We start from the raw sequence: 27265 nt of genomic DNA on the forward strand, positions 1-27265 counted from the left end.
TTGCAGAGCACGGGCTCTAGGCGTGTGGGCTCAGTAGTTGTGGCTCGCGGGCTCTACAGCGCAGGCTCAGTAGTTGTGGTGCAAGGGCTTAATTGCTCCGCGGCATGTGGGATCTTCCTGGACCGGGGCATGAACCCGTGTCCCCTGCATTGGCAGGCGGATTCTTAACCACTGCGCCACCAGGGAAGCCCTGTTATTCTTGATGACAACATTATTTGAAAAGTCAAATGTCTAACACTGGATTGTTTAACTGGGCTGTATGCCATGCATTGTTGGAATACTGAGCTACTGTGTACCTTTGAAAATGATGTTTAGAAAAAGTATGGAATAACACTGAAGGTGTACATATTAGAAAAATGGGGAAAAGCATGTTCAAATATGTATGGAATGAAATACACAAGTCTTTGCTCAGCCCCCACTGAGTTCATTGGTGCCCAGCACTAGTCAAAGCAGTGTTGATTCAATAGTGAATAAGACAAACCCTGTCCTAACAGAGCTTATATTCTGGGGGAGAAAGACAATTTAAATGATCCGTGATGCCAGGAAGCCTGCCATGCAGCCGTGAAGCTGAAAATGTAAAGCAGGATATGGGGGCAGAGAATGACTGGGTTATTTTAATAGAGTGGCTAAGGAAGTCGCCTTTGTTGGAGTGGCATTTGACGACATCTGGATGATAGGAGGGAGGGAGTGGGCCGTGTGCAGAGCAGGTGTTGCAGGCAGAGGGCACAGTAGTTGCACAAGGTCTGGGCGCCTTGGAGTGTGTGGATGTGCAACTCTGGTGGGAAGGGGGCCCAGAGGGGCGGTGGGCGCTCAGATTTCATCCTGAATGGGATAGGGGCGTGTGTCTGTGTGTTGCGTATGTCACACGAGGGAGAACACTGAAGCTTACGCCACAGTTTTAAAAGTTGATTTTAAAGCCACACAGCCATGGAGAGGGAACATAGGTGACTTTTCCTTCTTTCTTTTCTTTCACTTTTCTTCTCATTGGAGGTAACCTCTATTCTGAATTTGAGGTCAAATTGCTATGTATCTCTTAATAATTTTGCTACCTATGTTTGTATTATTAAAACAAGATGCACTGTTTTGGCATGCTTTAAAAATTCTATGTAACATTTGTCTTACTCTAAGTATCCTTTTGTAACATGCTTTTTTGGCTTTACATTGATTTATAAAACTGATCCATGTGGACACATATATATCTAGTTCATTCGTTTTTCACTCCTCTAAAGTATTCCATTGTGTGAATGTATCACAATTGATTTGTCCATCCTCTTGAGAAAGGAGACTTTTAGGTTGTTTCTAATTGTTCTCAATTACAGGCTGCTGCATGATCAGTCAAATTGTGTATAATTCCTTACACACTTGTGCCAGAAATTCTGTAGGCTGTGTGTGCCCTCATTAAAGGTGCTGTTTATTTTGTCCATTTTCTAATAAAAGCAGTCTAGCATTACAGAAATTTTAGAACATAGAAAATATACTTGCTAATGCTGAAAGCACAAACTTATTTATGGTTTTCATGTGTTTATTTCTAGCCCCTATTTTCTATTCCTAGCTGTATAGGAATAGAATATAACCCTTTAAATATAACCCCTTAAATATAACCCTTTAAACCTACGGCTTAAAGATTCACCTGGAGAGTTTAAATGCCATTTGTATGTCGGGGCGGGGGAGGGCGTCAGTTCCCTGAAGATTAGAGGTAAAGGTACATATTTCAGGTAGGGCCTGAGCAAATCTGTGTTGCAAACAATTGTCTGGGTGATTCTGATATGCCTGTCTGATAAAAATCACTTCTTTAAAAATACTGTCTTCATTGTATAAATGAAGTATTCCTGACAGTCATTCTCCTCTTGTCTCTCAAGGTGAGTCAGTCACAGGTAGAGTTTTAAGAAATTACTTCCACACCATCACATGAGTCTGTAACAGTAAATATTCTCCTACACAAGAGTGGCTGCATAGAACTGTATTTTGTGGATTCATAGATGCATATTTTTCATGTTACTGAAATTGTGACTTATAAACGGTTTATGTATTTAAAGTGATATTGTCTTCCCACCAGGACTGTTACTAAACTAATAATGATGTATCTTTTTTTAAAATAAATCTATTTATTTATTTGTTTATTTATTTTTGGCTGTGTTGGGTCTTTGTTACTGCACACGGGCTTTCTCTACTTGTGGTGAGCAGGGACTAGTCTTTGTTGCGGTGCACGGGCTTCTCCTTGCAGTGGCTTCTCTTGTTGCGGAGCGCAGGCTCTAGGTGCGGGGGCTTCAGTAGTTGTGGCACGCGGGCTCAGTAGTTGTGGCACTCGGGCTCAGTAGTTGTGGCACACGGACTTAGTCGCTCCATGGCATGTGGGATCTTCCTGGACCAGGGCTTGAACCCGTGTCCCCTGCATTAGCAGGCAGATTCTTAACCACTGAGCCACCAGGGAAGTCCCAATAATGATGTATCTTAAAATCAACAGCATCTTTGAATTAGGGAAATAAAATATTTCATCATATAAGAGTATCATAAATTTCTTATTTGGACTTTCAGGTTTCCAGTTTTTTCATATTCAGTGCTGGGATCCTTGATTTTATTTTATTTTTTTCTTCAGGCTAAGTTTCTAGAAGTGAAGCTGCTTGGTTAATATGTGTATAAATTTTAAGGCTTTTGATAATACGAAATTTCTTAAAGCTAATTTTTTTGATATTTGATGCTTTTATTTTATTTTGTTTTATTTTTCTCTTACCTTTGCTAACCCTAGCTCTAATAAAATGATGAATTTGCATTCAAGATAAGAGTACTTCTCTGCCCCCAACTTATAGTTTCTTTGATGACCACTTTATTTCATCACGGCTTTGTCATGACAAGTTACCACCTTTGGAGAAGCTGGCCATTTGTCCCTAGAGCACAGACTTCCTTCTAGTATGGAGATACTTGGTCATAATATAGAAATCTCTCTTGTTCTTAAAATTTTGTACTTTGCACAGCTAACATACTTTTAATGGTAAAAGACTGGCTTCCCCCTAAGGTCAGCAGCAAGACAAAGATGGCTGCTCCCTCTGTTTCCATTCAACATTTTATTGAAGGTGAAATGAATAGTGCAGTTAGGTTAGGCAAGAAAAAGAAATAGGAGGCATCTAGATGGAAAAGAAGACAAGCTATCTGTCTCTATTCGCAGATGGCATGATCTTGTATATAGGAAAATCTAAGGAATCCATGCACACACAAAAATAGTGGGACAAGTTAGTGAGCTGTAGGGTACAAGGTAAATATACAAAAATCATTTGTATTTCAACACACTAGCAATGATCATCTGAAAATGGAATTAGGATAACAATTCTGTTTATAACAGCATCAAAAAGAAAACAATAGGAATAGATTTAGCTAAAGTGCATATAAAAAACTATAAAACATTTTTGAAAAAAATTAAAGAAGATCTTAGTAAATGGAAAGTCGTCTCACGTTCAAGAATTGAAAGACTTAGTATTACAATGACAGGACTCTCCAAACTGATCTACAGATTCAGTGCAATCCCAAGCAAAATCCCATTTGGCTTCTTTTTTTTCTTTCTTTTTTTTTTTTTTTTTTTTGGCAGTACGCGGGCCTCTCACTGTTGTGGCCTCTCCCATTGCGGAGCACAGGCTCCGGACGCGCAGGCTCAGCGGCCACGGCTCACGGGCCCAGCCGCTCTGCGGCATGTGGTATCTTCCCGGACCGGGGCACGAACCCGTGTCCCCTGCATCGGCAGCCGGACTCTCAACCACTGTGCCACCAGGGAAGCCCCCCATTTGGCTTCTTTTGCAGGCATTGACAAGCTGATTCTAAAATTCATGCAACAATGGAAGGGTCCCAGGGTAGCCAAAACAACCTAGAAAAGTAGATCAAAGTCGTAGGACTCATACTTCCCCATTTTGAAACTTCTTACAGAGCTGTAGTAATCAAGAGAATGTGGTACTGGCAGAAGGATAGATATGTAGATCAAGGGGTACAATGGTGAGTCCAGACATAAACATTTATGACAAATGGATTTTCAACAAGGGTACCAAGACGGTTCAATGGAGAAAGAGTAGTCTCCAACAGATGGTGCTGGGACGTTTGGGCAGCACGTGGGAGGGAATGAAGTTGGACCCCTGCCATAGCGTACACAAAGCGTCACTTAAAATGGATCATAGACCTAAATGGAGCTGAAGCTGTAGGACTCCTAGAAGAAAGCGTGGAAGTAAATCTTTGTGATCTTGGACACTAAAAGCCCAAGTGACAAGAGAAAAAACTTGAGTAAGTTGGACTTCATCAAAACTAAAACTTTTGTGCATCAGAGGACATCATCAAGAAAGTAAAACGATAACCCAGAATGGGACAAAGTGTTTGTAACATCATATTTGTAGGTCACATATTTGACAAGGCACTTGTATCCAGAATGATATAAAAGGCTCTTCCAACTTAACAATTAAAAGATAAGTTGACCCAGTTAAAAAGTGGGTGTACGATCTGAATTAACATTTCTCCAAAGAAGATATACACATGGGCAATAAACACATGAAAATTGGTGTAATCGTTCTAGAAAACAGTTTGGCAGTTTGTCAGGAAGCTAAACGTCGAGTTTACCGAATCACCCGTAATAGGCAAATCCACAGAGATGGAAGGTAGATTAGTGGTTTCCAGGGCGGGAACCGGAGGGGGAATGGGGGCTGGTTGCTGTTGGGGTTTCTTTTGGGGGCGATAAAATAAATAAATAAATATGCTCTAGAACTTGGTGGTGGTGATGGAGGCACAGCTCTGTAAATATACTAAACAAGTGACATGCATGCTTTAAAAGCATTTTAGGGTATGTGAATTAATCTCAACAAAACTGTTACTAAAAAAAAAATGTGTGCTAAAGGTCCTGCTATGTGAGGATCACACTCTGCCCATCGTCAGCTGTCTTTAGCACGGTGATGGCAAATCCCTGGCACGTGCCGTGCCTGCCTTCCTCTCTGCGGGTGGGGCCTACCAGCAACTGTTGTTCATGGCTTCCCTTTCTGATTCCAAGAGTAGCTTTGGAATACTTCTTAAAATAGTGCTTTTAGCAACCACTGGAAAGACACTGGCAAAGACCGGATGGGAGACGTCATGGTGTTTCAGGAGCCTGCTGCTAGTGTCCTGGCGTTGGAGGATAAAAGCGGCATTGAGTGGCCCATGAGGCTAGAGGTCTGTCCTTGAGGCTGTGCTTTAGCGAAGGAGCATAAACAGCGGGCACTGTTGAGTTTTCAGGCAGTGAATTGCTGGGGCCCATCCCTGGAGGAGGATTTTGCCACATATCTGTCAAATTTTTATTGCAGAAGATACTTTGGGAACTGTGGAGGGATGACTTTGAGGGAGATGAGGCTGGAGGCGGGGGGCTGGCCCAGTAGTGATGGCGGCCGTGAGAACCAAGGGGGCCTGGGCCGGGCTCCCACATCGCTGCTGAGAGTGGTCCAGGCCTCAGGCGTGCTGGGAAGCACAGTCAGCAGGTGCTGATGCGTGATGACACTGAGAGTCACAGAGCAGTAGTGACTCTGCTTACAGGTGGTGCCTGTACCATGAACGTCAAGACGGAAGGCTACTGGGTGAGTGGAGAGCTGGGCTGTGTGCACTGAGCCTGGAGCCTCACACCAGCCTTCAGGCACGACTGCTTAAAGAGGACTGCACTTCAGTAAACACAAGAAACATTCTCCCGAGGCCTACTTACTTTAGCCTATTGGTTAGACAGAAAAAAACCTATGTAGAGCTGTTCACTTTGCTGTACGGTAGAAACTAATACAACATTATAAATCAACTGTATTCCAATAAAAATTAATTTAAAAAAATAAAACAATAAAAGTGGGGATGGCAGACTTCCCTGGTGGCACAGCAGTTAAGAATCCACCTGGCAATTCAGGGGACACGGGTTCGAGCCCTTGTCCGGGAAGACCCCACATGCCGTGGAGCAACTAAGCCCGTGCGCCACAACTACTGAGGCTGCACTCTAGAGCCCACGAGCCACAACTACTGAGCCCACGTGCCACAACTACTGAAGCCCACACACCTAGAGCCCGTGCTCTGCAACAAGAGAAGCCACCGCAAAGAGAAGCCCGTGCACTGCAACAAAGAGTAGACCCTGCTCGCTGCAACTAGAGAAAGCCTGTGAGTAGCAACAAAGACCCAATGCAGCCATAAATAAATAAATTAGTTAATTAAATTCAAAATAAATAGAAGCAGGGATGGCAAACCATGGGCCAAATCTGGACCTCCCTCTGTTTTGTACAGCCTGAAGGCTAAGAATGGTTTTTAAACTTTCAATGTTTGAAAAACATCAAAAGCAGAATAATATGCTGTGACATATAAAAATTATATAAAATTTAAATTTCAGTGTCCATAAACAAAGGTGTTCTTTTAATTCAAAAAAACCCCCAAAAACCTGGAATAAGAGATTATTGTACTTTAAATGGAAATTCATCCAGTGTTGTGTAATTTACATGGTATGCTGGAGTATGTTTGTCATTAAAATGAAGCCTACTGAAGAGGTCTCTGTTTAGTCATAGGGAACTTGACTTGAAGAATATTCTTGTATTGTGTGTCAGAAAATACATGTGTAGCCTTTAAAAAAGATGGACGTTAGCCATGTGTTAGTAACAGATTTCACAATAGATTACAACCATACAGAAGTTTTATTTCGATAGCATCAAACTCATCTGTTCAGGTTTTTACTTAACAAAATGAGAGAAAAGGAGCACTGTGGCCATACCTGTGCTCTCAAATGCACTTGCATGGTGATGCATGATGTAAGAAAGTTGATGTGTAAGTGTCATATATGGGAATTGTTCTGTGTTCCTAAATGCTTTTATTCTATCAGAAAGATTTAAGTGCACATATTATAAGATTTTTATGTCAGTCTTTGTTAATGTGATATTTGAATGCCTGAGTGTTCTAAATATAATTCATGGGTTTATTGAAGATTAATTTCTTTTTCTTTGGGTTACTAAATATTTTCTGATGTTTAGCTTGAAGTACATATTAAGGTGTGAATTTTTTAAGTTTTCTGGGGTATAGTAAGAATTGTAAATCTTTTACTATGCATTACTATGTTCCTTTTGTAGTGATACTTTTTGTCTTTTTTCTTTGTTTTCATTTATTGTATATTTTACAACTAATATAAATTGAACGAAAAAAAGTAAAGCTAAACAGTAAAAGAATTTTCCCTTTTTGTTGAAGTCCAGTGTTCTCAAATACTTTGTTTTATTTTGTTTAAAGGGGTTTGTCTTGGCTGTTACTATCACGAGGGAAGCAATTGATGAATTTCGGCGTTTTCAGCGAGACAAGGAAGTGAATTCACAACTATACAGCAAGCTTACAATAAGAGGTGAGCAAGACACTTTTAATTCAGTTTATCATTGTTTAATATAATCATCATTTTAGAATTAACATAAATGTAAGAAAACGTCTTAATTTTGTTACTGAAAGTAGTATTATGCGATTGTGTGTTGTCTAATTAATTTTCTTATAATAATATAATGCATATAATTTCAGGGTAGCTTTTTATTCTCTAGATGCTTGGATGTATGTGTTTATGAATATTAATATATACACCAACCCTTAAACGCATGCATGCACACATACATATACATAAATATTAATAGTTTTAGAGTGCGCTCTGTTACAGTTTGTATATAATGCACGTGTACTGGAGACACGTGAAACTCAACTGGTGTGTACACACTGTCTGTGAAGGGTAGTTATCACTTTCTCTAAAGTCTCTCTTTGCTTTATATTTTAAACGCAGTCATTAAGGTCAGACATCTGGTATCTTGGCCTTAAACTATACTTAAGGAAGAGGGCTTTGAGCAGCCAAAACAAAAGTCTTGGTCCAAAGTGGTAACTGATGTGCGCCGATCTCCCTGTAACCTTCATTTAAGGCTTTTAACCCTCGCCTAGTTTATGTTTTTGAGAGTTGTTTATTTGGCTTTTCAGTCCATTGTAGAAAAGAAGCAATGTATTAGGGGGAGAGTGGGTGAAGCTATTACAGGTGAGCGTGATGACAGTAGAAAGTGACAGTGAAAAACTACATGGATATTCATAATGACTCAGCGTGTTTAAAAATGGAGAAGTTTAGAGTGGAGTTTATGTCTTCTGTTTATACATGGACATTTGTACAATGAATTATTATTATTTTTAATTGTCCAAAAAGTGTTTTTATGCTTTATTGGCGTATTTTTCACATAACATAAAATTCATCCATTTAAAATATACAGTTCAATAGTTTTGGGTATATTCACAGAGTTATGAAACCATCACCACCATCTAATTTCAGAACGTTTTTAACATTCTAGAAAGAAGCTCTGAATATCTATTAGCAGGCATTTCCCATTCTTGCCGCTTCCCTATCCCACTCCAGCCCCAGGCAACCACTGATCTACTTTCTATCTCTATGGATTTGCCTGTTCTAAACATTTCATATAAATGGAGTCATGTACTGTGTGGCCTGTTGTCACTGTTTTCTGACACTTGGCATCATGTTTTCAAGGTGCGTTCATGTTGCAGCACATACCAGTACTTAGCGTCTTCTTGTTTCCAGGTGATATTCTACTGTATGATATATCATATGGACGGACATTTGGGTTGTTTCCACTTTTAGGCCATTATAAATAATGCTGCTGTGAACATTTGTGTACAAGTTTTGTGTGAACATTGTTTTAGTTTCTTTTGTATATATACCTAGGCATGAAATTACTGGATTGCACGGTAATTCCATGTTTTTGAGGAATTGCCAAACTATTTTCATAATTGTCTGCACCATTTTATGTTTCCACCAGCAATGTGGGAGGGTTCCAGTTTCTCCACATCTTCAACAACACTTGTTGTCTCTCTTTTTGTCTGTAGCCATCCTAGCGGATGTGAAGTGGTATCTCACTGTGGCTTCGGTTTGCATTTCCCTAATGACTAATGATGTTAAACGTCTTTTCATGTGCTTTCTGGCCATTAGTATATCTTCTCTGGAGAAATGTTTATTCACATTCTTTGCCTGCTTTTAAACTGAGTTATCTGTTTTAATTGTTGAGCTGTAGGAGTTCTTTCTATATTCTGGATTTAAGTCCCATGTTAGATATATATGATTTGGAACTATATTGTCTCATTCTGTGGGTTGTATTTTTTCTTTCTTGATGGTGTCCCCGATACACAAAAGTTTTTAATTTTCATGAAGTCCGAGTTCATCTGTTTCTTTCTTTTTGTCGCTTATGTTTTGGGGTTGTATCTAAGGAACAGTTTGCCAACCCAAAGTTATGCTTTACTTCTGTATTTTCTTCTAGGAGTTTTATAGTTTTAGCTCTTACACTCAGGTCTGTGACCCATTTTCATTTTGTATTTTGTATGTGATATGGCTTCTCACTCGTTTGCATGTGAATACCAAGTTGCCCCAGTATCATTTGTTGAAAAGACTGTTCTTTCTCAATTGAATTGAAAAATTAATTATTAAAAAGCTTTAATGCTTAAAGTATTGGCATGATAGAGGAAAGGTGTGTTGCAGAAAATAAGGTAAGCTTTAGCTTTGGGGAAAAGAATCCCCAGAATGGTCAGGTAAATTAGGTGTAACTTTGGTTTGTCTGTTTTGGAATACAGTATAGGTCCTGGCTTATGTTTTAAATTGTTTTGCATTGTGGAATTTGGGCTGAGCAGAGATTTGTTTCTGGGCACTAATTGTATCATTCACAAATAAACAGTGCGGTGATGTCAGCAAACATGACCGAGTACACAGCTCCCCAAATCAAGCAGAAAGCGGCAGAGCTAACTTCGTCAAAACTCTGGAAAACAGTCACACTTTACAGCATCCAGGTGGTTGTTGCATCCAGGAAAAGGCCTCCTAAAAATCATAGGAAAGCTTTTTGGTATCTTCTCCTGCCTCGCTCCACCCCCTCTCTGTCATGGCACCCACCTGGAAGACAGCAGCAGCCATGTTCCCAGTCTGGGCTCTGGACCCGACCGTGGAGGGCACAGAGCAGGCCCTGGAGGGCACAGAGCAGGACGAGCTTGCAAAGCACTGTGTCTGTCTGTCTGACCTGTCTGGGGGCTACCTGAAGGACTGACCCAGTTCGCTCGCCTGTCTTTCACCTAACCTGGGATTCAGGGCAGGAAGGCTGAAAAGCTGCAGGCGTTTCTTCTTGTGTAAGGCTCGGGTACAGCCGGAGTAGCCGGGCAAAGATTAGCTGGGGTTCACACACGAGAGTGTCACTTCCAGGCAGGAAAAGATGGGAGAGAATCCAAAGTGCCCCAGTTTGCTCGGGGAATTTTGAAAGCTACATTCAGGGCCAGAGCTGGATGCAAGCTCAGAAAAGGCCTGAGAAGGTCTTTTGCTTCTGACCAATGTCTAGGCTCAGGACAGGCGGACGCGAAGGCTGAGGCGGAGTTATAAACAGCCAGGCTAAGTGACAGGGTCCCCAGCACAGAACCACAGCCTGCAAAGGCTGGGAGAGGCTGTTCTTCCTGTCTGTCTTCTTTCCTCCCTCCCTCTTTGTCACCATATGTGACAAAGAATACATGCATCACAAAAATAGTTTAGAAAAGTCACTAAATATACACGGCTATAGCATATACCAAGCAGCAAAACAAACCCAGGAGAGGGGGAAATAGCTCATTTCCTGGGTTACCAGATTATAGTACTCAAAATGTCCAGTTTTCCACAAAAAATTACAAAGCATGCAAAGTGTAGCCCATTCACAGAAGAAATTAGCAAAAACTGTCTCTGAGGAAGCCCAGACATTGGACTTACCAGACAAACATGACGTCATCCGCCTCAGATGTGCTCAGGAAGCTAAGGCAAACAATGGACCAATTGCTAAAAGAGACCAGAATGATATGTTAACAAATGGAGAATATCAGTAAAGGTATGTAAGTTTTTAGAAAAGAAGCCAGAAATTCTGGTGCTGAAAAGTACAATAGATGAAGAGAGAAACTCACTAGAGAGTTTCAGTAGCAGATTTGAGCTGGCAGAAGAAAGAATCAGTGAACTTGAACCTAGATCACTTGAAATTACCCAGTCTGGGGAGCAAGAAGTAGAATGAAGACAACTAAACAGATCCTGAGAGACTTGTGGGGTAGCATCAAGTGTACTGAGGGACACGGGATGGGAATCCTAGACGGAGAGGAGAGAGAGAGCAGAGAAGACGTGAAGGAACAATGGCCATTAACTCCCCGAATGTGGGAAAAGACGCAAATCTACACGTTCAGGAAGTTCACTGAAGCCCAGGAGGGTAAATGCAGAGATCCACACTAAGACACATCACCATCAAACAGCTGAAACCCCAGGACGAAGAGCACACCCTGCAAACGGCAAGAGAGGCGGCGTAGCACATACAAGGGGTCCTCAGTGAGGTGATGGGCCACCTGCAGACTTCTCATCAGAAACCTTAGAGGCCAGGGGGAAGTGGGGTGACGTTTTTAAAATTGGAAAAGGAGAAACCGTCAACAGAAAATTCTATGCTAGTAAAACTGTCACTCAAAAATGAAGGCGAAATTAAGATATTCCCAGATAAATTTAGAATTAAAAATAGGGACTCAAATACAAATACACATATACCCCTGTTATCACTGCACTGCATACAGTCGCCAAAAGGTGATGATGACAGTCCAGATGTCCATCAGTGAATGGATGGATAAACAAATTATGGTCTCTTCATACATTGGGATATTGGGATATTATTTAGCTATAACAATTAATGAAATGCTGATACGTGATAGAATGTGAATGAACCCTGAAAATACTGTGCTATGTAAGAGAAGCCAGACACTAAAGGTCATATATTGTATGACGTCCTTCTTTTGAAATATGCAGAGGAGGTAAGTTAATAGATATAGAATGCAGATTGTGGTTGCCGTGGCCTGGGGAAGTAGGGAATGGCAGCTGCTTAGTGGGTATGAGGTTCTTTCATGGTGATGAACCTGTTTCGGAACTTGATAGAGTTGGTTGCACAATACTGTGAATGTACTAAGTGCCACTGAATCATTTACCTTAAAGTGGCTGACTTTATGTCATTTTCACCTAAAACAGTATAAAATGATGAGGAAGACAGACTGGTATACGTCTTTTACAATTCTGTAATATTTGAATTCAAAATACTCTAAAAGCAATTTCATTGGTTTCATTTCAGATGCAAGTGAAAATTCACGTTTTTAAAAAAATTGGTCCTCATTGCCTATGGTCTGAGAAATCGACATTTCCCATGTAGGTAGGTGTCAGTAGCCACAGCTGCTCTTTTGGACTCCCGTGTGTGTCAGAGCACTTGCCCTGTGCTCAGTCACATGACCTCCGCCCAGGGGTGGCTGGTGTGGTCTGCAGTGACAATGAGAAGCCTGAAGCTCATGCTAAAGAATTTGCCCTAAGTTGCCATCCTTTTTGGCACAGTTCGTGTTTGAACCTGGACCCTCTGACCTCAAATTCAGTGTTCTTTCAGCTGTGGCACATTGCTTTGTGGCTGGTTATTCTGATGCAAGCGATTGATAAGTAAAATTTCGTATATAGAAAGTGCATGTGTATGCTTATTATTGAGTGTAGTTTAAAATTTATTTTTTGAATGGCATTGATTTCTTTGATTTATTGTAGTTTGTTGTATCATTTTATAGCATGTGAACTTTTTATATTTAGAGTTCTCAAGCACATTCTTGTAGAAATACATTGAGAAAATGTTCTGTCTTGTTATTTTTTTCTTTTGAACAGGAAGGCCACTTCCACTGTTAAGTATGCTAACGACTTGAAGGTGCTGTGTTTGGAAGCAGAGGATGTTTTAGCTCTGGCATATGACCTTAGTGAACACTGAATGATTTTTAGTTTGCTCTGTATTTCATTGCCTGCTAAGCTGCTTTTCTTGCGTGGGAATTTTCCATACCTGTTGCTGCTACCTTCCTTCCTTTCTCTTTAGGACTACTTGAACTATTCATTATCTCCTAGTGAATAGCACCAGAGGCAGAGGCAAGGAAGAGCAAATGAAATAGATTCTCCTACTTCTTGGCAGCTTTTGCAAGGAGTTTGAATCGTGTGGCCATTCTGCTTTTGGATTCTTGGAAACAATGCTGTTTTCTTCCCTTGTTGCTAGGGCGTCTTGTATAGATTGTATACCTTGTGTGTAACCATCCAGATGGCTAGTTCACCATTCATTTCCACAAATATTTACTAAGTATCCACTATGTGTTGGATACCATGAGAACTTGCTGAGATTCAACCGTGGGTAAGTCCTGGACTGAGCTTTTTAAAGAGCTCATGCAGTCAGGATTCTAGCGGACAGGATCAATTCGGAAGTCGTCATTTCTTTGTCTGTGTTTTCATCAGCCGCCGGATCTCAGCAGGGCTAAGCCGTGTCAACCAACCACTATTACTGTATTTCCCAAATGTAAACTTAAGCTAACATGGAACTTGATACTTAGAAATGAAGCTTGAATTGATTTTCGGCTGCTGGGTCCTTCATACAGCTTGTGATGATTGTTTTCCAGTATATCTTAGTTATTTCTTTTTTATTTTTTAATAAATTTATTTATTTTTATTTATTTATTTTTGGCTGCGTTGGGTCTTCGTTGCTGCGCGCGGGCTTTCTCTAGTTGCAGCGGGCGAGCGGGGGCTTCTCATCGCGGTGGCTTCTCTTCTTGCAGAGCATGGGCTCTAGGCCCGCAGGCTTCAGTAGTTGTGGCTCGTGGGCTCTAGAGCGCAGGCTCAGTAGTTGTGGTGCACGGGCTTAGCTGCTCTGCGGCACGTGGGATCTTCCCAGACCAGGGATCGAACCTGTGTCCCCTGCGTTGGCAGGCGGATTCTTAAGCAGTGAGCCACCAGGGAAGTCCCTTAGTTATTTCTTTTACTAGTTCTGGCGTTTTGTCGTTTAACATGTTTTCAAGTATTCAGACATAGGAGAGAGAGAAAAATGTCTGTGACTTGAGCCTTATATAAAGTACTTGTGTTTGTGTGTTCGTGTGTGTGTGTGTGTGTGTTTGAGAGAATGTGAGAGAGAACATTTGTGTATTTACATGTCTCTTGTGGTCCAGTTTCCTTGCCAAAAAGGAACCTTATCTGTGCAGAGTATAGAAATTCTTTATTCCTGTGTATTTTAGCATCTTTGATTCATATTATCAACACTGTGTTGTCCCACACTTGTTAACATTCTTACTCTGTTTTTTTTACGTTAAAAAGGTATTTATGGAATGTCGAATGAAATTTTGTCATCTTTTAGTGAAATTGACTCTATTTGTCAGTAATAATCATTCCTTGAAAATCGAGAGATTTTAAAATCCCTCGTTAGTGCCTTTTACATATTGTCTATGCAATATGTCGCTTTCACTAAGTCATCTTTCTTGTCTGTGGTCTGAGCAGCATTTTAAAATACCCTCTTCCAATGCTCATTCCAGAATATTCAGCATACACTATTGCATTTTTACTCTAAGTAACATTTATCAATCCATTACTATATGTCAGGCACAAACACTTTACATACACTCCCTCATTTGTTTGGTTCTCTGTGGCTGTATCATGGTGGACACGTATCCTCAGGACTGGATAGATAGGCAAGAGTGTATGTACATACTCATTATCTGCATAACTGGTATTTTTACTTAGGTCACCCTAAGAGGACCTGTATGAATTCATTTCTTCAAGATATTAAGCATTTAACATTTTTTATTGCATTGTTTGGAGATTAGCGCCTGGAACCCATGAGATATAACTTTAAAAAATACTTGCTTGCACAGGGTACCTTCTCACACAGACGGGCGTTTCGTGTATGTCTGGATGCTGGTAGCATCCTCTGCTTCCCTCTAGTGACTGGCATTACTGTGCTGGTTACCTGTAATGACTGGACTCCCAGCCACACGTTTTTTAAAATTTCCAGCTTGGTGAAAAATGCTCTCATTGTGTTTGCTTGCTGTTTATCTTTTAACCCTTCACTATTTGTTTCTTTTCCTTTATGGAAGTTTATTCCCCTGTTGTTCCTGTGTTCGTCTTTACCTTATAATTTCTCTACTAAGATAAATTTATCACATGTGCCAAATATTTTTATCTTGTTTGATTAATTTTTTCATTTTTTTTCAGATGTAGATAAATTTATATTTTTTATGTAGGCATATCTTCTGATCCTTTACCTTTGTGGTTTTTTCCTCCATCTTAGGAAGTCCATTCAATACCAATATATTATAAGTGACTATTTAATTTTATTTCTTTTAATTTTTTTAAAAAATTTATTTATTTTATTTATTACTTTAGGCTGCGTTGGGTCTTTGTTGCCACATGTGGGCTTTCTCTAGTTGCGGCGAGCGGGGGCTACTCCTCGCTGTGGTGCGCGGGCTTCCCATTGTGGTGGCCTCTCCTGTTGCGGAGCACGGCTCTAGGCGTGCGGGCTTCAGTAGTTGTGGCATGTAGGCTCAGTAGCTGTGGCTCGCAGGCCCCAGAGTGCAGGCTCAGTAGTCGTGGTGCACGGGCTCAGTTGCTCCGCAGCATACAGGGTCTTCCCGGACCAGGGCTCGAACCTGTGTCCCCTGCACCGGCAGGGCAGGCAGACTCTTAGCCACTGCGCCACCAGGGAAGTCCCTCCATGTGACTTTTAGAATCAGTTTGTTAATTTCTATTTTAAAAAAGCCTGCTGAGGGCTTCCCTGGTGGTGCAGTGGTTGAGAGTCCGCCTGCCAATGCAGGGGACACGGGTTCGTGCCCCGGTCCGGGAAGATCCCACATGCCGCGGAACGGCTGGGCCCGTGAGCCATGGCCACTGAGCCTGCGCGTCCGGAGCCTGTGCTCCGCAATGGGAGAGGCCACAACAGTGAGAGGCCCGCGTACCCCCCCCCCCAAAAAAAAAATGCCTGCTGGGATTTTGATTGGGATTGCATTGAATCTATAGATAAATTTAGGGGAGAATTGACTTTTTAATAGTATTAAGTCTTCTGATCCATGAATGAGGTATATCTCTTCCTGTATTTAAGTGTTTTAAATTTTCTCTCAGCAATATTTTGGGTTTTTTTCAGAGTATAGGTCTCTCTCTTAATATAATACGATGTGATATAATATAATATAGTATAGTATAAAACTTGTTTCCCAACTACCCACTTTGCTTCATAATCTGTTTTAAGTTAGACTCCTACTTAAAATGGTGAGAGAGTTGAGGGAGAATGCCATTCCCACCCAAATAATGAAGACAAGCCCAATAACCTGCTGATGTCACGGGTGGTGGTCTGCCCAGGAAGCAATACCTGTTAATCTGAAGTGACCTTCTAGAGGGCTCCTTATATGCGATCAAGTGCTTTTTAAAAAAGTTGCTTAATTATCTTTCACTCTTATCTCCTTGTGTGTGTTTTGTTGGGAAATAAGTAATTAATACATTTTCACCCTTATTTGGTAATGTCTGTGTCTAGTTAGATGTGGTTTTTAAGGTTATGCTCTCTTTAATCCATTCTGGCATTTGACCCATTTTAACTGATTAGGAGTAGAATAGTTATCAACTCCTTCTGTTCTTTTAAAATGGGTTAAGTTTGGATACGCATTTGCGAAGAACAAACTCAATGTCCTAAAAGTGCACAGGATCTGAAATTTGGTAGACACTCAGGTGTTTGAATATTTATAGCATTATAGCATTTTAAGCACATTGTGTAGCAGTGTGTATAAAATCCTGCTGATGCTTATACAGGTTACAGAAGGCTTCATGGGGTTATATTTGCTGTGCAATTAAGGAGGTCTGGGGAGGGAGGGGTTTCAGTCAAAAGGAGCAGCAAGTGCAGAGAACCTGTAAGGATAAGCAAGGGCCTCACACGGTTGTAGGATAAGGTGCCAGACTAAGAGCAGGAGCAAAGGGAAACACAGACAGTAGGTAAAGCTGGAAAGTTAATTTGAGATCAGTTGTGAAGAATGTGTATACGTGCTGCAAATTTGATTATCTTCTAAGTAATTGTCCAGTAATGGAGGGTTTGGGGTGAGGATGAACATAATCCTTAATTTTTCACCTAGTTCGTTTGGAATTATGCTGAATTCAGAAAATAGTAACAGTGGCGACCATTTAGTTGTGTCTTATCTCTGCAGGTGACGCTGACGAGTGGCAGTGAGGGTGGTAGACAGGGCGCGTGGTTAGACGCTCTGCAGGAAGAGGAGCAGTTCTTGGAGTGATTTTTCATCTCTCTCCGGAGGAGCCAATCAAACTTGGTTCGTGGGGCAAGTGAGCTAGATGCTTGCCTCCCGTGAGAAGGAGCACATAAGCCATCATACTTTTGAGGCATAGTGGCAGGGAACATTTATTGCTAGAAGAAGGATTGAATGGAAGGATTTACCTGCAGTAGTTGAGAGAGAGGAAAGGACTGCTGTTACCTTACTTGGTAATAGTCACTATTCACTATTTCATCAAAAGAAAAAGGCTGGTGAGGTACGACTTCCTGAGTACGTACTTGACAGTAAATGGAGTAGGATGTTTTTAAGGAAAACTCATTAGATTTGAATACTGGTGTACACGTCGAAGTATCTTTGTTACTATATTTAGAACTTGCTTCTATCAAGTGTAGCTCTGAAGTTACTAAATTTTAAACGCCCATTCAGTAAACACTTTGTGTTGTTTTTTTTGTTTTTTTTGTTTTTTTTGTTTTTGCGGTATGCGGGCCTCTCACTGTTGTGGCCTCTCCCGTTGCGGAGCACAGGCTCCGGATGCGCAGGCCCAGCGGCCATGGCTCACGGGCCCAGCCGCTCCGCGGCATATGGGATCCTCCCAGACCGGGGCACGAACCCGTATCCCCTGCATCGGCAGGCGGACTCTGAACCACTGCGCCACCAGGGAGGCCCCCAACTTTGTGTTGTTGATGGTTCCATTGGTTTGTGAGAGCAGGTGGCCGTTGTGTGTCTTCTGTGCTGTGACTTGTAAAACTTCAGGAATATCTCTTGTTACCAGTCTCTTCCAACTCTGATATTAGCATGTTGCTAGCTAGGATCAGCTATCAGTTCCGTTCACAAAGGGTGGCCAGAAATCAAACCGTTAGTGGAGGCGTGGACTGTGCAGATTAGGCTGCGGAAGGTCACGATGCTGGGCTGTCAGTGCTGGACAGGTGCATGGGGAGTGGGTGGCTTTCCTCCATCTTTTCTGTCCGATGCCTTCGCTGTTCTTTGGGAAAGAGAACGGAGAAGAAGTCCGTGAGTTCGTGTGACAAAGGCTGTAAAGGAAGTGCAGGCAGTCCCCTGAACACAAGATTAGAATTATTAGAGAATTCAGAACTGTTGAACAATTTGACCAATTCTTCAAAATTTATAAATGTGTACTTTGAACAGATAAGTGAGGCAGATTATCATACTGATTTGACACTGTGCTGTGTTTAGCCTTCTCGTATTTTGTTCATGTTGTAATATTGTATAAGAGTTGAGAACTTGCAACAGTGCATTTTACCATAAACTGTTTTACTTAAACATGTAATTGCTAGTAAGTTCCATAGAAATGAATAGTGATCACAATTAATGCCTTAAAAATTAAAGGCTATTAAATATAAATTGTGTCTATTACCATGTGAGAGAATAATAAATCTCTCAGAAATGTAAGGTCTTGATTAAGGAGTCAAAAAAGGATGCGTTTTCTTTGTTTCAAAATAGCTTAAAATTATTTACATTTACTACATCTTATGACTGCAACCATTTCTTTTTCTCTCTTTTTTAAATGTGCCTATTAAAATGTAAAAAAGCAGAAGGAAGGAAAAGTGGATTGGAGAGTAGGAGAGAAAATAAAATTAAATGATAAGACAGGAATTCTGCTGAGTTAATACTCAGGGGGTATGAGATAAGTAATATGTGTTTACTGCCTGATGCTTAGCTATAAAAAACATAATAGTGGGAGTACAGACCTGAAGCTTGAAGTGACCAGCTGAAAAAAAAGATTTAAAGTAGACATTCTTTTGCAAGTGTTTTTTGGCTACTAATTGATGTATACTTATCACTTATGAAGATATCATAAGATTTGCTTCACATGCAATTCTAAAGAACTTTGCTACTTTATAATATGAATAAAAAGTAGCTTCATCTCCCCCCTGAAAAGTTACTCCAGCCCTTATGTATTTATTGTATAATTGAGGAACATGGAAAAATATAACAGCAAAAATATAATATTTACAAAACTTTTTGATATCCTCAAAACAAATTGTTAGGAACTGGTATGATTCTATTGAAACGCAGCTGCTTTAAGAGGTATTTAGGAAATAAGCCTTTATAATAAGTTGAATTGGTCTAAAAGTCAGTGTAATGACTGGTAATGTTAGTATTTGATAATGTAATATGAACTTAGCTCTTGTTCTGTTAGCTTTCAGAATAAACTGAATGTAAAAGAAGTGGACCTTTTCCCATGTCAAAACTGTAGTTACAAAAATGTAAAGGCAGATCCATAGGCTGTTGCTGGTTTCAAAAGGGAGATGGACAGAGGGAGGGAGACCAAGGTAGGGAGGTGGGGAGAGAGGGAAGGAGGGAGAGAAACAGAGGGGCAAAGGGAGGCAGGGAGGGAGGAGATACAGGGAGCGAGAACTGAGCCAAGTCTTGCTGCTGCTTCAGGACGGCATCTCCCATTGTCCACGCCAGCTTCTCACCTCCTCTCTGTGGCACTAACATGATGTAGATGTTGTGTGTTAGATTTTGTAAATGATTACAGTGCACTAGATACTAGAGAGACAATTTAAGAATTTGCACAGTATACCATGTGGAAGCATCACTTTTTGTGTAAATCTCTAGACCTTAGTTTTCAGTCCTGACCTGTGTCTCTAAAGCTACCAGTGGAGGGTGATTTTACATGTAATTTTCTTCGTTTCTTTTTTCTGTCAGTTATGTGCCCGTCAGTGCCATCCACAATATTAATGTAAGGATTTTACATCTCCATGATACTCAGCTTCAGTCATCAAATTATTTTATTTAATGATATTTTTGATCATCCGTAACTTGACTCAGACCTGAAATAATGGCAGATGTGGGAAGAACTTTCCAGATGGAATCCTCTTCCCCCATCTCGCACGTCTTTTATTGGGGGATAGTTGATTGTATTTGGGAGTTCACTAGGAGAAGTAAGCTTTCAGCGACTGTGTGTATGTGAAATAAATTTATTTTGAACGTATAAGTATAGTTAAATTTCTAAAGTGTTATTTTTTTCTCCCAAAGTTATTTCTAAAGTATTATTTATCAACTGAAAGTTTAACTCTGTTATGCTATTATTTCCTTGAGTTGATTCTACTTCTTCTTTTTTTTAAGGTAAAGTGCACGTTAAGAGTTCAGACATACAAGTTGGAGACCTCATCATAGTGGAAAAGGTTGATGCATTTTTAATATATTTTAGACATGTATATGCCAGTTATGAACATTTAGCCTGAGTGCAAGTAACTTTCGAATCCGAAGGAAATTGTTTGAGACATGTATTTTAAATCTTAACATCTTTGTGTAAGGTTTGATATATGTGAAGAAAAAAATATAGGTTTTTGTATAGTCTGTTTTGCTAAAGTACATTTCAGTGGGTGTAGGTAGTCATATTTTGTCTAAAATAAGACATGTTAACTGTTTATTGTTGCATTATCAGAATTATATCTTTTGACCAAAGAATTGTATTAGTTAGAACCTATTTATAATGGAATATGTTTCTGTTTCTAGAGCTTCCTTTTACAGACAGATATATGTAATTATTGGATATTAATTCTTATGGCTTAAAAACTTAACGAGGGGGCTTCCCTGGTGGCACAGTGGTTGAGAGTCCACCTGCCGATGCAGGGGACACGGGTTCGTGCCCCGGTCTGGGAAGATCACACATGCCGCGGAGCGGCTGGGCTCGTGAGCCATGGCCGCTGAGCCTGTGCGTCCGGAGCCTGTGCTCCGCAACGGGAGAGGCCACAACAGTGAGAGGCCCGCGTACCACAAAAAACCAAAACAAAACAAAACAAAAAACCTTAACGAGGGAAAGGTAAATGGAAACAAAAGAGGATTAGAAAGAAAAAGTTTAGGTCAATGTAGGAAGAAGCCATTTTAAAAACCCCACAGTGGTCAGACGTGGCCGTCGGCAGGCTGCTACTGGCCTGGAGTCTGGAGGCCTGGGCTGTCTGCCTTGGTGGAGAAGCGTTTCTGCCTGAGTAACAGTGACTGAGGGCATAGTCTTTTTGTTTTCCCTTTTTTAAGGCTCTAGAACAACATTTTAAAAAATATAGAATGAGAGGTTTTCATAAGGCCTCTTACAGAGGAGTGTGAGCCCCTGGTACCAGCTGATATCCACATGGGAACCCGTGGGAACATACCCAGCCTGAGCCGCCCATGGGGAGGTTGAGTGAGAGACTTCCTCCTCAAGAGGAAAGCGGTCTTCATCTCATTGCAGTAATCTGTACACAGAGAACGTTCTGGGCTGTGTTTATCTGATTTTACGGAAAGGACAAAATTAAACATACTGATTTGCAACTTACTTACTTAATATTCAGTTATATGGATACTGTAAGTTACTAACTTTTGATCCATTGTTAGATTTTGGATGGTTTCTCTTTTCTTCTGTGAGAAGTGCTATAATGAACATTCTGGTACATACATCCTTGCAGGACTCTATAGGATAAATGCTGACAAGAGGGATGGCTGAGCTATATGTTAGTCATATAAATTTTGATGCAATTTCTAAGAAACAGCAACCTTTGTTTTCTCAAGTTTCTGTGGTCAGGAATCTGGGTGCAGCCTAGCTGCATGTCCTGGCTCTGGGTCTCCCTTAAGGCTCTCAGTCAAGTTGTGTCAAGGTGTCAGCCTAGTAGCCATCACCTCCAAGTTCCACGGGGGTGGAGCTGATGCCAGTCTCATTCTTGGGGTTGTTGGCAGGACTTGGTGCCTCTTTGGACTCAGGGCCTCAGTTCTGCGAGCTTTTGGCTTGAGGCCACGCTCATTCCTGGCCACATGGGCCTCTACACTGGGCAGCCCACCACCGGCCTGCCAGCAGGAGGGGGAAAGAGAGAGTGTGAGTGCCAGCAGAAAGGTTGCACCGTCTCCGAGACCTAGACTCCAGAGTGATGCCCCATCACCTTTTGTTTTCCTCTTGACTTTTAGGAGGATGTCTCGTGTTTCTTGTGTCAGGTTAGGATAGAATCTTCTTCGTGAATCTAATGAGTACTGTTTGGCCTTTTCATTCTTTCATCTCTTATTTCCTCCTTAACTTTCCTATTTACCCTTTTTTTCCCTTACCTTTGCTGTTTAGTTTGACGTCGCAGTACACTCACCTTCCTGTTTTCCCTCAGTCCTCCCATTTTTACTGAGTAACAGGTGCACCCTTCTTGGCCATCTCATTAGTCATACAGGTAGATGTGAAAGAGAGATCTACATCTGTGTAGATCTACATCTGTCTGGGTGTTCCTCTTCAGTGTCTCTCTGGCCTCACAGGTGTCTTCTCCATCAGTGAGAAAGATTGGTGAGTGACATAGGCCTCTGTAGACATCCAGGTAAAGGTTTCCCTTTGATGTGGAGCTGCACCTCTTTGTGTTTGTTTGTTATTTCCGTGTCCAGTGGATAGCACGCTGTGGATGATGCACCAGTGTTACATATATGTGAGCATGTGTGTGGTATCCTGTGCTACTCTGAAATTTAAAGATTTGGTAGCAAAGCTAGAGGGAAGACTTATAAAATGTCTTCACTAGCCTTAAGGAAGCACTGCTGCATACTAAAAAATAGGGGTGGCACCACTTACCTGATTTAGTTTTTTATATATTGCCAATTGTACTTTCATTTTCATATAAAAATTTTTCATATATTTTACTTCCCTGGAAAACATTGAGTATTCTGAAGTTTGATAACATAGTTTCCAGTAACTACTGGGAAATGATAAATTTTTAGTAGTAGATTCATGGTATTTGTCAAACCAATTTTGTGATTTTTATAGTGATAAAAGGTATTTCTTGCCAGTTGATATAATCGTCATAAGGAAATAGCAGAGATGTGGTAGCAAATGGCTTTGTCCTTCTGCTTTTTATTTAAGACTTCTGGGAATACTTATCACTAACCAGAAAAGCTATTTCTCTTTTTTTTTTTTTTTTTTTTTTTTTGTGGTACGCGGGCCTCTCACTGTTGCGGCCTCTCCCGTTGCGGAGCACAGGCTCCGGACGCGCAGGCTCAGCGGCCATGGCCCACAGGCCCAGCCGCTCCGCGGCATGTGGGATCCTCCCGGACCGGGGCACGAACCCGTGTCCCCTGCATTGGCAGGCGGACTCTCAACCACTGCGCCACCAGGGAAGCCCCATATTTTTCTTTTATTTGACCGTATTCCTATTTATAAATTAATGTTTGGGTATTTCCATGGTGGATTTTATGTTATAGGATAGTTGTAATTTTTTATCTTAACATGGAATTAAAATCAGTACATCGATATTCATTTTATGGGTATTTACAAGAACAATGCTAATCAGCTTTGGCTCAGTGTTATAGATGTCGGTAGCCGTAGAACATGGGAGAGCAGCAGCAGCCTGGGACAGAAAGTGGAAAGAGGATGATGCGGCCTTCAGTGTTCACTGCATCTGGGTTTAAACTCCTAGTTCTCCAGTTTCAGATTCAGCCTAGGAGAAGTATGTGTTTGACATGTACCTGGAAATTGGGAGGGTAGGACCATTCAGAGTCACGGTCAGATGATCCTATATGCATGCAAGGTGAAGCGAGAAATTCCAAAGATTATCTCTCAGCTTAATAAGGAAACCTGAACACTAACTGAATTCTTACACAGATGTATGTATCAAAATCTCAGCAAGGTTTTTTCTTCGTTTGTTTGTTTTGGTTTTAAAGACAAAATAAGATTTTTCTAAAAATAATTTGGCAAGGCACAGGCCCTAACATGGCAAAAACAACCTTGACAAGGAGAATAAAGTGAAAAGAGTCACTCTCCTAACGTTAAGGCATATTTCCTACTATATTGATTAACATAGTGCAGAAGAAGGGTAGAAACAAAGATAGTGAAACATCAATGGAGAACCCAGAAACAGACCCACCCAAATATGCTCAAGTGACTTTTGACAAAGTGCAAAAGCAATTAAGATGGAGGATGGATAGCCATTCAACAAAACAGGCTGGAACTAGTGGACATCCATGGGTGAAAAATGAACCATAATCTAAATGTCACACCTTATATAGATATTACATCAAAGTGGACCAGGGACTTAAATATATAATGTAAAACTGTAAAACTTTTAGAATAAAACAGGAGAAAATATTCAGAATCTAGGGTAGGAAAATAGTTTTTAGACTTGACACCAAAAGCACAATGCATATAAGGGTGAAATTGATAGATTGCATCATTAAAATTAAAAATTTGTGCTTTGTGAAAGAACATGTGAATATGGTGGAAAAACAGACTGGGAGAAAATATTTGTAAGCCATATATCCACAAAGATTTGTATCTAGAATATGTAAAAACTCTTAATACTCAACAGTAAAAAAAAAAATCAAATTAGAAAATGGGCAAAAAATAAATAAAGGAACATTTAGCCAAAGAAGACATACAGATAGAAAATAAGCATATGAAATGTTTATTCAACATCATTAGTTATCTGGAAATGCAAATGAAAATACAGTGAAGTATCACTACGCATATAGCAGAATGGCTACAATGAAAAATGATGAGAGCACAAATGCTGGCAGTGACGTGAAGACAGCGGAACACTCATACAGTTCATGTGGGGATATCAAATGTTACAGCTATTCTGGAAAATCATTAGACAGTCTGTTAAAAAACTGAGTATACAACTATCATTTGACCCAGCAGTTGAACTTTTGGACCTTTATCACAGGTAACTATTAATTTAGATTGGCACAAAAGCTTGAACATGAAAGTTTATACCTGCATTATTCATGATAGCCAAAACTCAGAAACAGTTCAGATATCCTGAACGGGTCATGGTCCAAGAAACTGCTGTACATTATACCATGGTAATTTCATGTTAAGAAAACACAGGTCCCTGCTCCTATATTGCTCAGAGTCTTGAGAGGAGGGAAAAATAAAAAGTATCCAATAATTATTTTGAAGTTTCTAGTGTATTTATTAATGCCTCATAGAAAATAAAACAGGATAAGGGAATAAAGGGTAATGGTCTAAAATTAAGAGAAAACTTCCATGTATGATATGATAGTATCAAGGGAATAAAATACTTATAAATAAAATCATGGTTAAGAATAAACTTAACAAAAGGACAAAACCTGTACTTTGAAAACTGCAAAACATGGTTAAAACACAGTAAAGAAGACCTGGATAAACGGGACGACGTCCCAGGTTCATGGGTTAGAAATATTCATACGTTAAAATGTCAGTACTCCCAAACTGGTCTACAGGTTCAGTGCTGTCCCTCTTCACATCCCAGCTGAGTTCTTTGCAGAAATTGACAAGCTGATTCTAAAGTTCATGTGGAAATACAAGAGATTGAGAACAGCCAAAGCAGTTTTTAAAAATGTGAACAAAATTGGCCTATTCACACTTCTCCATTTCAGAACTTTCTACAATATGGACAGTATGGAATTGGCACAAATTAAACGTTGAGAGTCCAGAAATAAAGCCTTAAATTTCTGGTTAACAGATTTTCAACAAGGGTGCCTAGAAGATCCAGTGGGATGGGGCTGTGTTTGGATGGGTGCTTATTTTTGACCCAGTCCTGATTATGAGAGTCTTCATTTTGTTGTGTGCAGCTGTAATTCATTCATGTCGTGGTTACATAGTATGCCTTTTATCCATTCTACTGTGGTGGATATTTGGGTTGCTTCTACGTTTTGCCTGTTAGGAGTGATACCTCTGGGTCATACGTGACCATGTCTTCTGGCTCACATGTCCACACATTGCTGCTGCATGTGTACTGAGGAGTGGACTTGTTGGGTCTTGGGGTGAGTGTGTATGTTGCACTTGAGTACTTACTGCAAATGATTTTGCAAAGTGATGTATCAAATTATACTCAGATCAACAGTGAGTAAGTGTTCCCATTCCTTCATGTTTGCCAACACCTGGCATTGCCAACCTTTTAAGTTTACCATTTCCAAATTGTACATGGTGGTTGTGGTTTTAATGTGCATTTCTGTAAAGACTAACAAAGTTGGACACCTTTTCATATGATTTTGGATATCTTTCTTATTTGGGAAAAGCCTGTGAGAATCTCTTGCTGTTTTTCTTCAGAGTTATCCTTTCTTAACAGTTTGCAGGCCTTCAAGTATTCTGGATGGGAGTCCTTTATTAGTTTTATGTTGTGAATATCTTTTCCTTCCTAGCGTGCTTTGTGGAACAGAGATGCTTAATGAATTCAATATATTATCATTCAAAGAAAAATTCTAATGAAGTCAACCTTATTAATCTTCACAACTGTAATAAGTTTTTTTTAAATTGTGGTGGTAGGGGGAAGGAGTCTTGTTTAAGAAATCTCTTCCTACCAAAAAGTCATGAAAACATTCTTCTGTATTATCTTCTAGGTTTTATTGTTTTGACTTTGACATCTAAAAAAATTTTATTTATTTATTTATTTATTTGTTTATTTATTTATGGCTGCGTTGGGTCTTTGTTGTGGTGAGTGGGGGCTACTCTTCATCGTAGTGTGCGGACTTCTCATTGCGGTGGCTTCTCTTGTTGCGGAGCACGGGCTCTAGGCGCCCAGGCTTCAGTAGTTGTGGCACATGGGCTCAGTAGTTGTGGCTCGCAGGCTCTAGACCGCATGCTCCGTAGTTGTGGTGCACGGGCTTAGTTGCTCCGTGGCATGTGGGATCTTCCCGGACCGGGGCTCGAACCTGTGTCCCCTGCATTGGCAGGCGGATTCTTAACCACTGTGCCACCAGGGGAGTCCCTGACTTTGACATTTAGAAGTATAATTCGTTTGGAGTAGATTTTCTTGTTTCGATTGAAGCAGAGGCCAGGTATTATCTCTTCTCATTGCCCATGGGTATCCAGTTTTCTGAGCACTGTTTATTGAAAAGATGTTTGCAGTGCCAACTTTCTCATAAATCTGGTGTCCATGGCTGTGTGGGCCGACTTCTGGATTCTCTGCTTTTTCATTAATATAATCATCCATCTTAGTGGAATACCATTTTGTCTTAATTATTCTATTTTAATATTTAGTTTTGTTATATTGTACAGACAACTCTCCATGTTGTTTCTCACACTTGTCTAGTCATTCTTGGCCTTTGCATTTCCCTGTAAATATTAGGAATATCTTGTCATTTCCCACCAAAAAAAATGTTAAAATTGTGATTGGGTTTGTGTTGAATGTATAGGTCAATGTATGCGCACTTCACATCTTTGCAATACTGTATATTCTAATTTCAGAACATGGTGTTTTCTATTTCCTTAGGCTTCATTTAACTTCTT

At 40.5% G+C, this 27265-nt stretch overlaps 1 protein-coding gene across 4 annotated transcripts in view; it reads left to right on the forward strand.

The window, feature by feature from the left end:
* ATP9B (ATPase phospholipid transporting 9B (putative)) overlaps positions 1–27265 on the forward strand; it is a 206763-nt gene that overhangs the window by 26961 nt on the left and 152537 nt on the right. For all 4 annotated transcript variants that reach the window (XM_082641455.1, XM_082641453.1, XM_082641454.1 and 1 more), the window contains 2 exons: positions 7234–7342; positions 20188–20246. In XM_082641455.1, the coding sequence (XP_082497581.1) occupies positions 7234–7342; positions 20188–20246 (168 nt within the window). The remainder of the gene's footprint in view (positions 1–7233; positions 7343–20187; positions 20247–27265) is intronic.

This window comes from Mesoplodon mirus (genome assembly GCF_964341445.2).
Source record: "Mesoplodon mirus genome assembly, chromosome: 13".
NCBI classification, from domain to species: Eukaryota; Metazoa; Chordata; class Mammalia; order Artiodactyla; family Ziphiidae; genus Mesoplodon; species Mesoplodon mirus.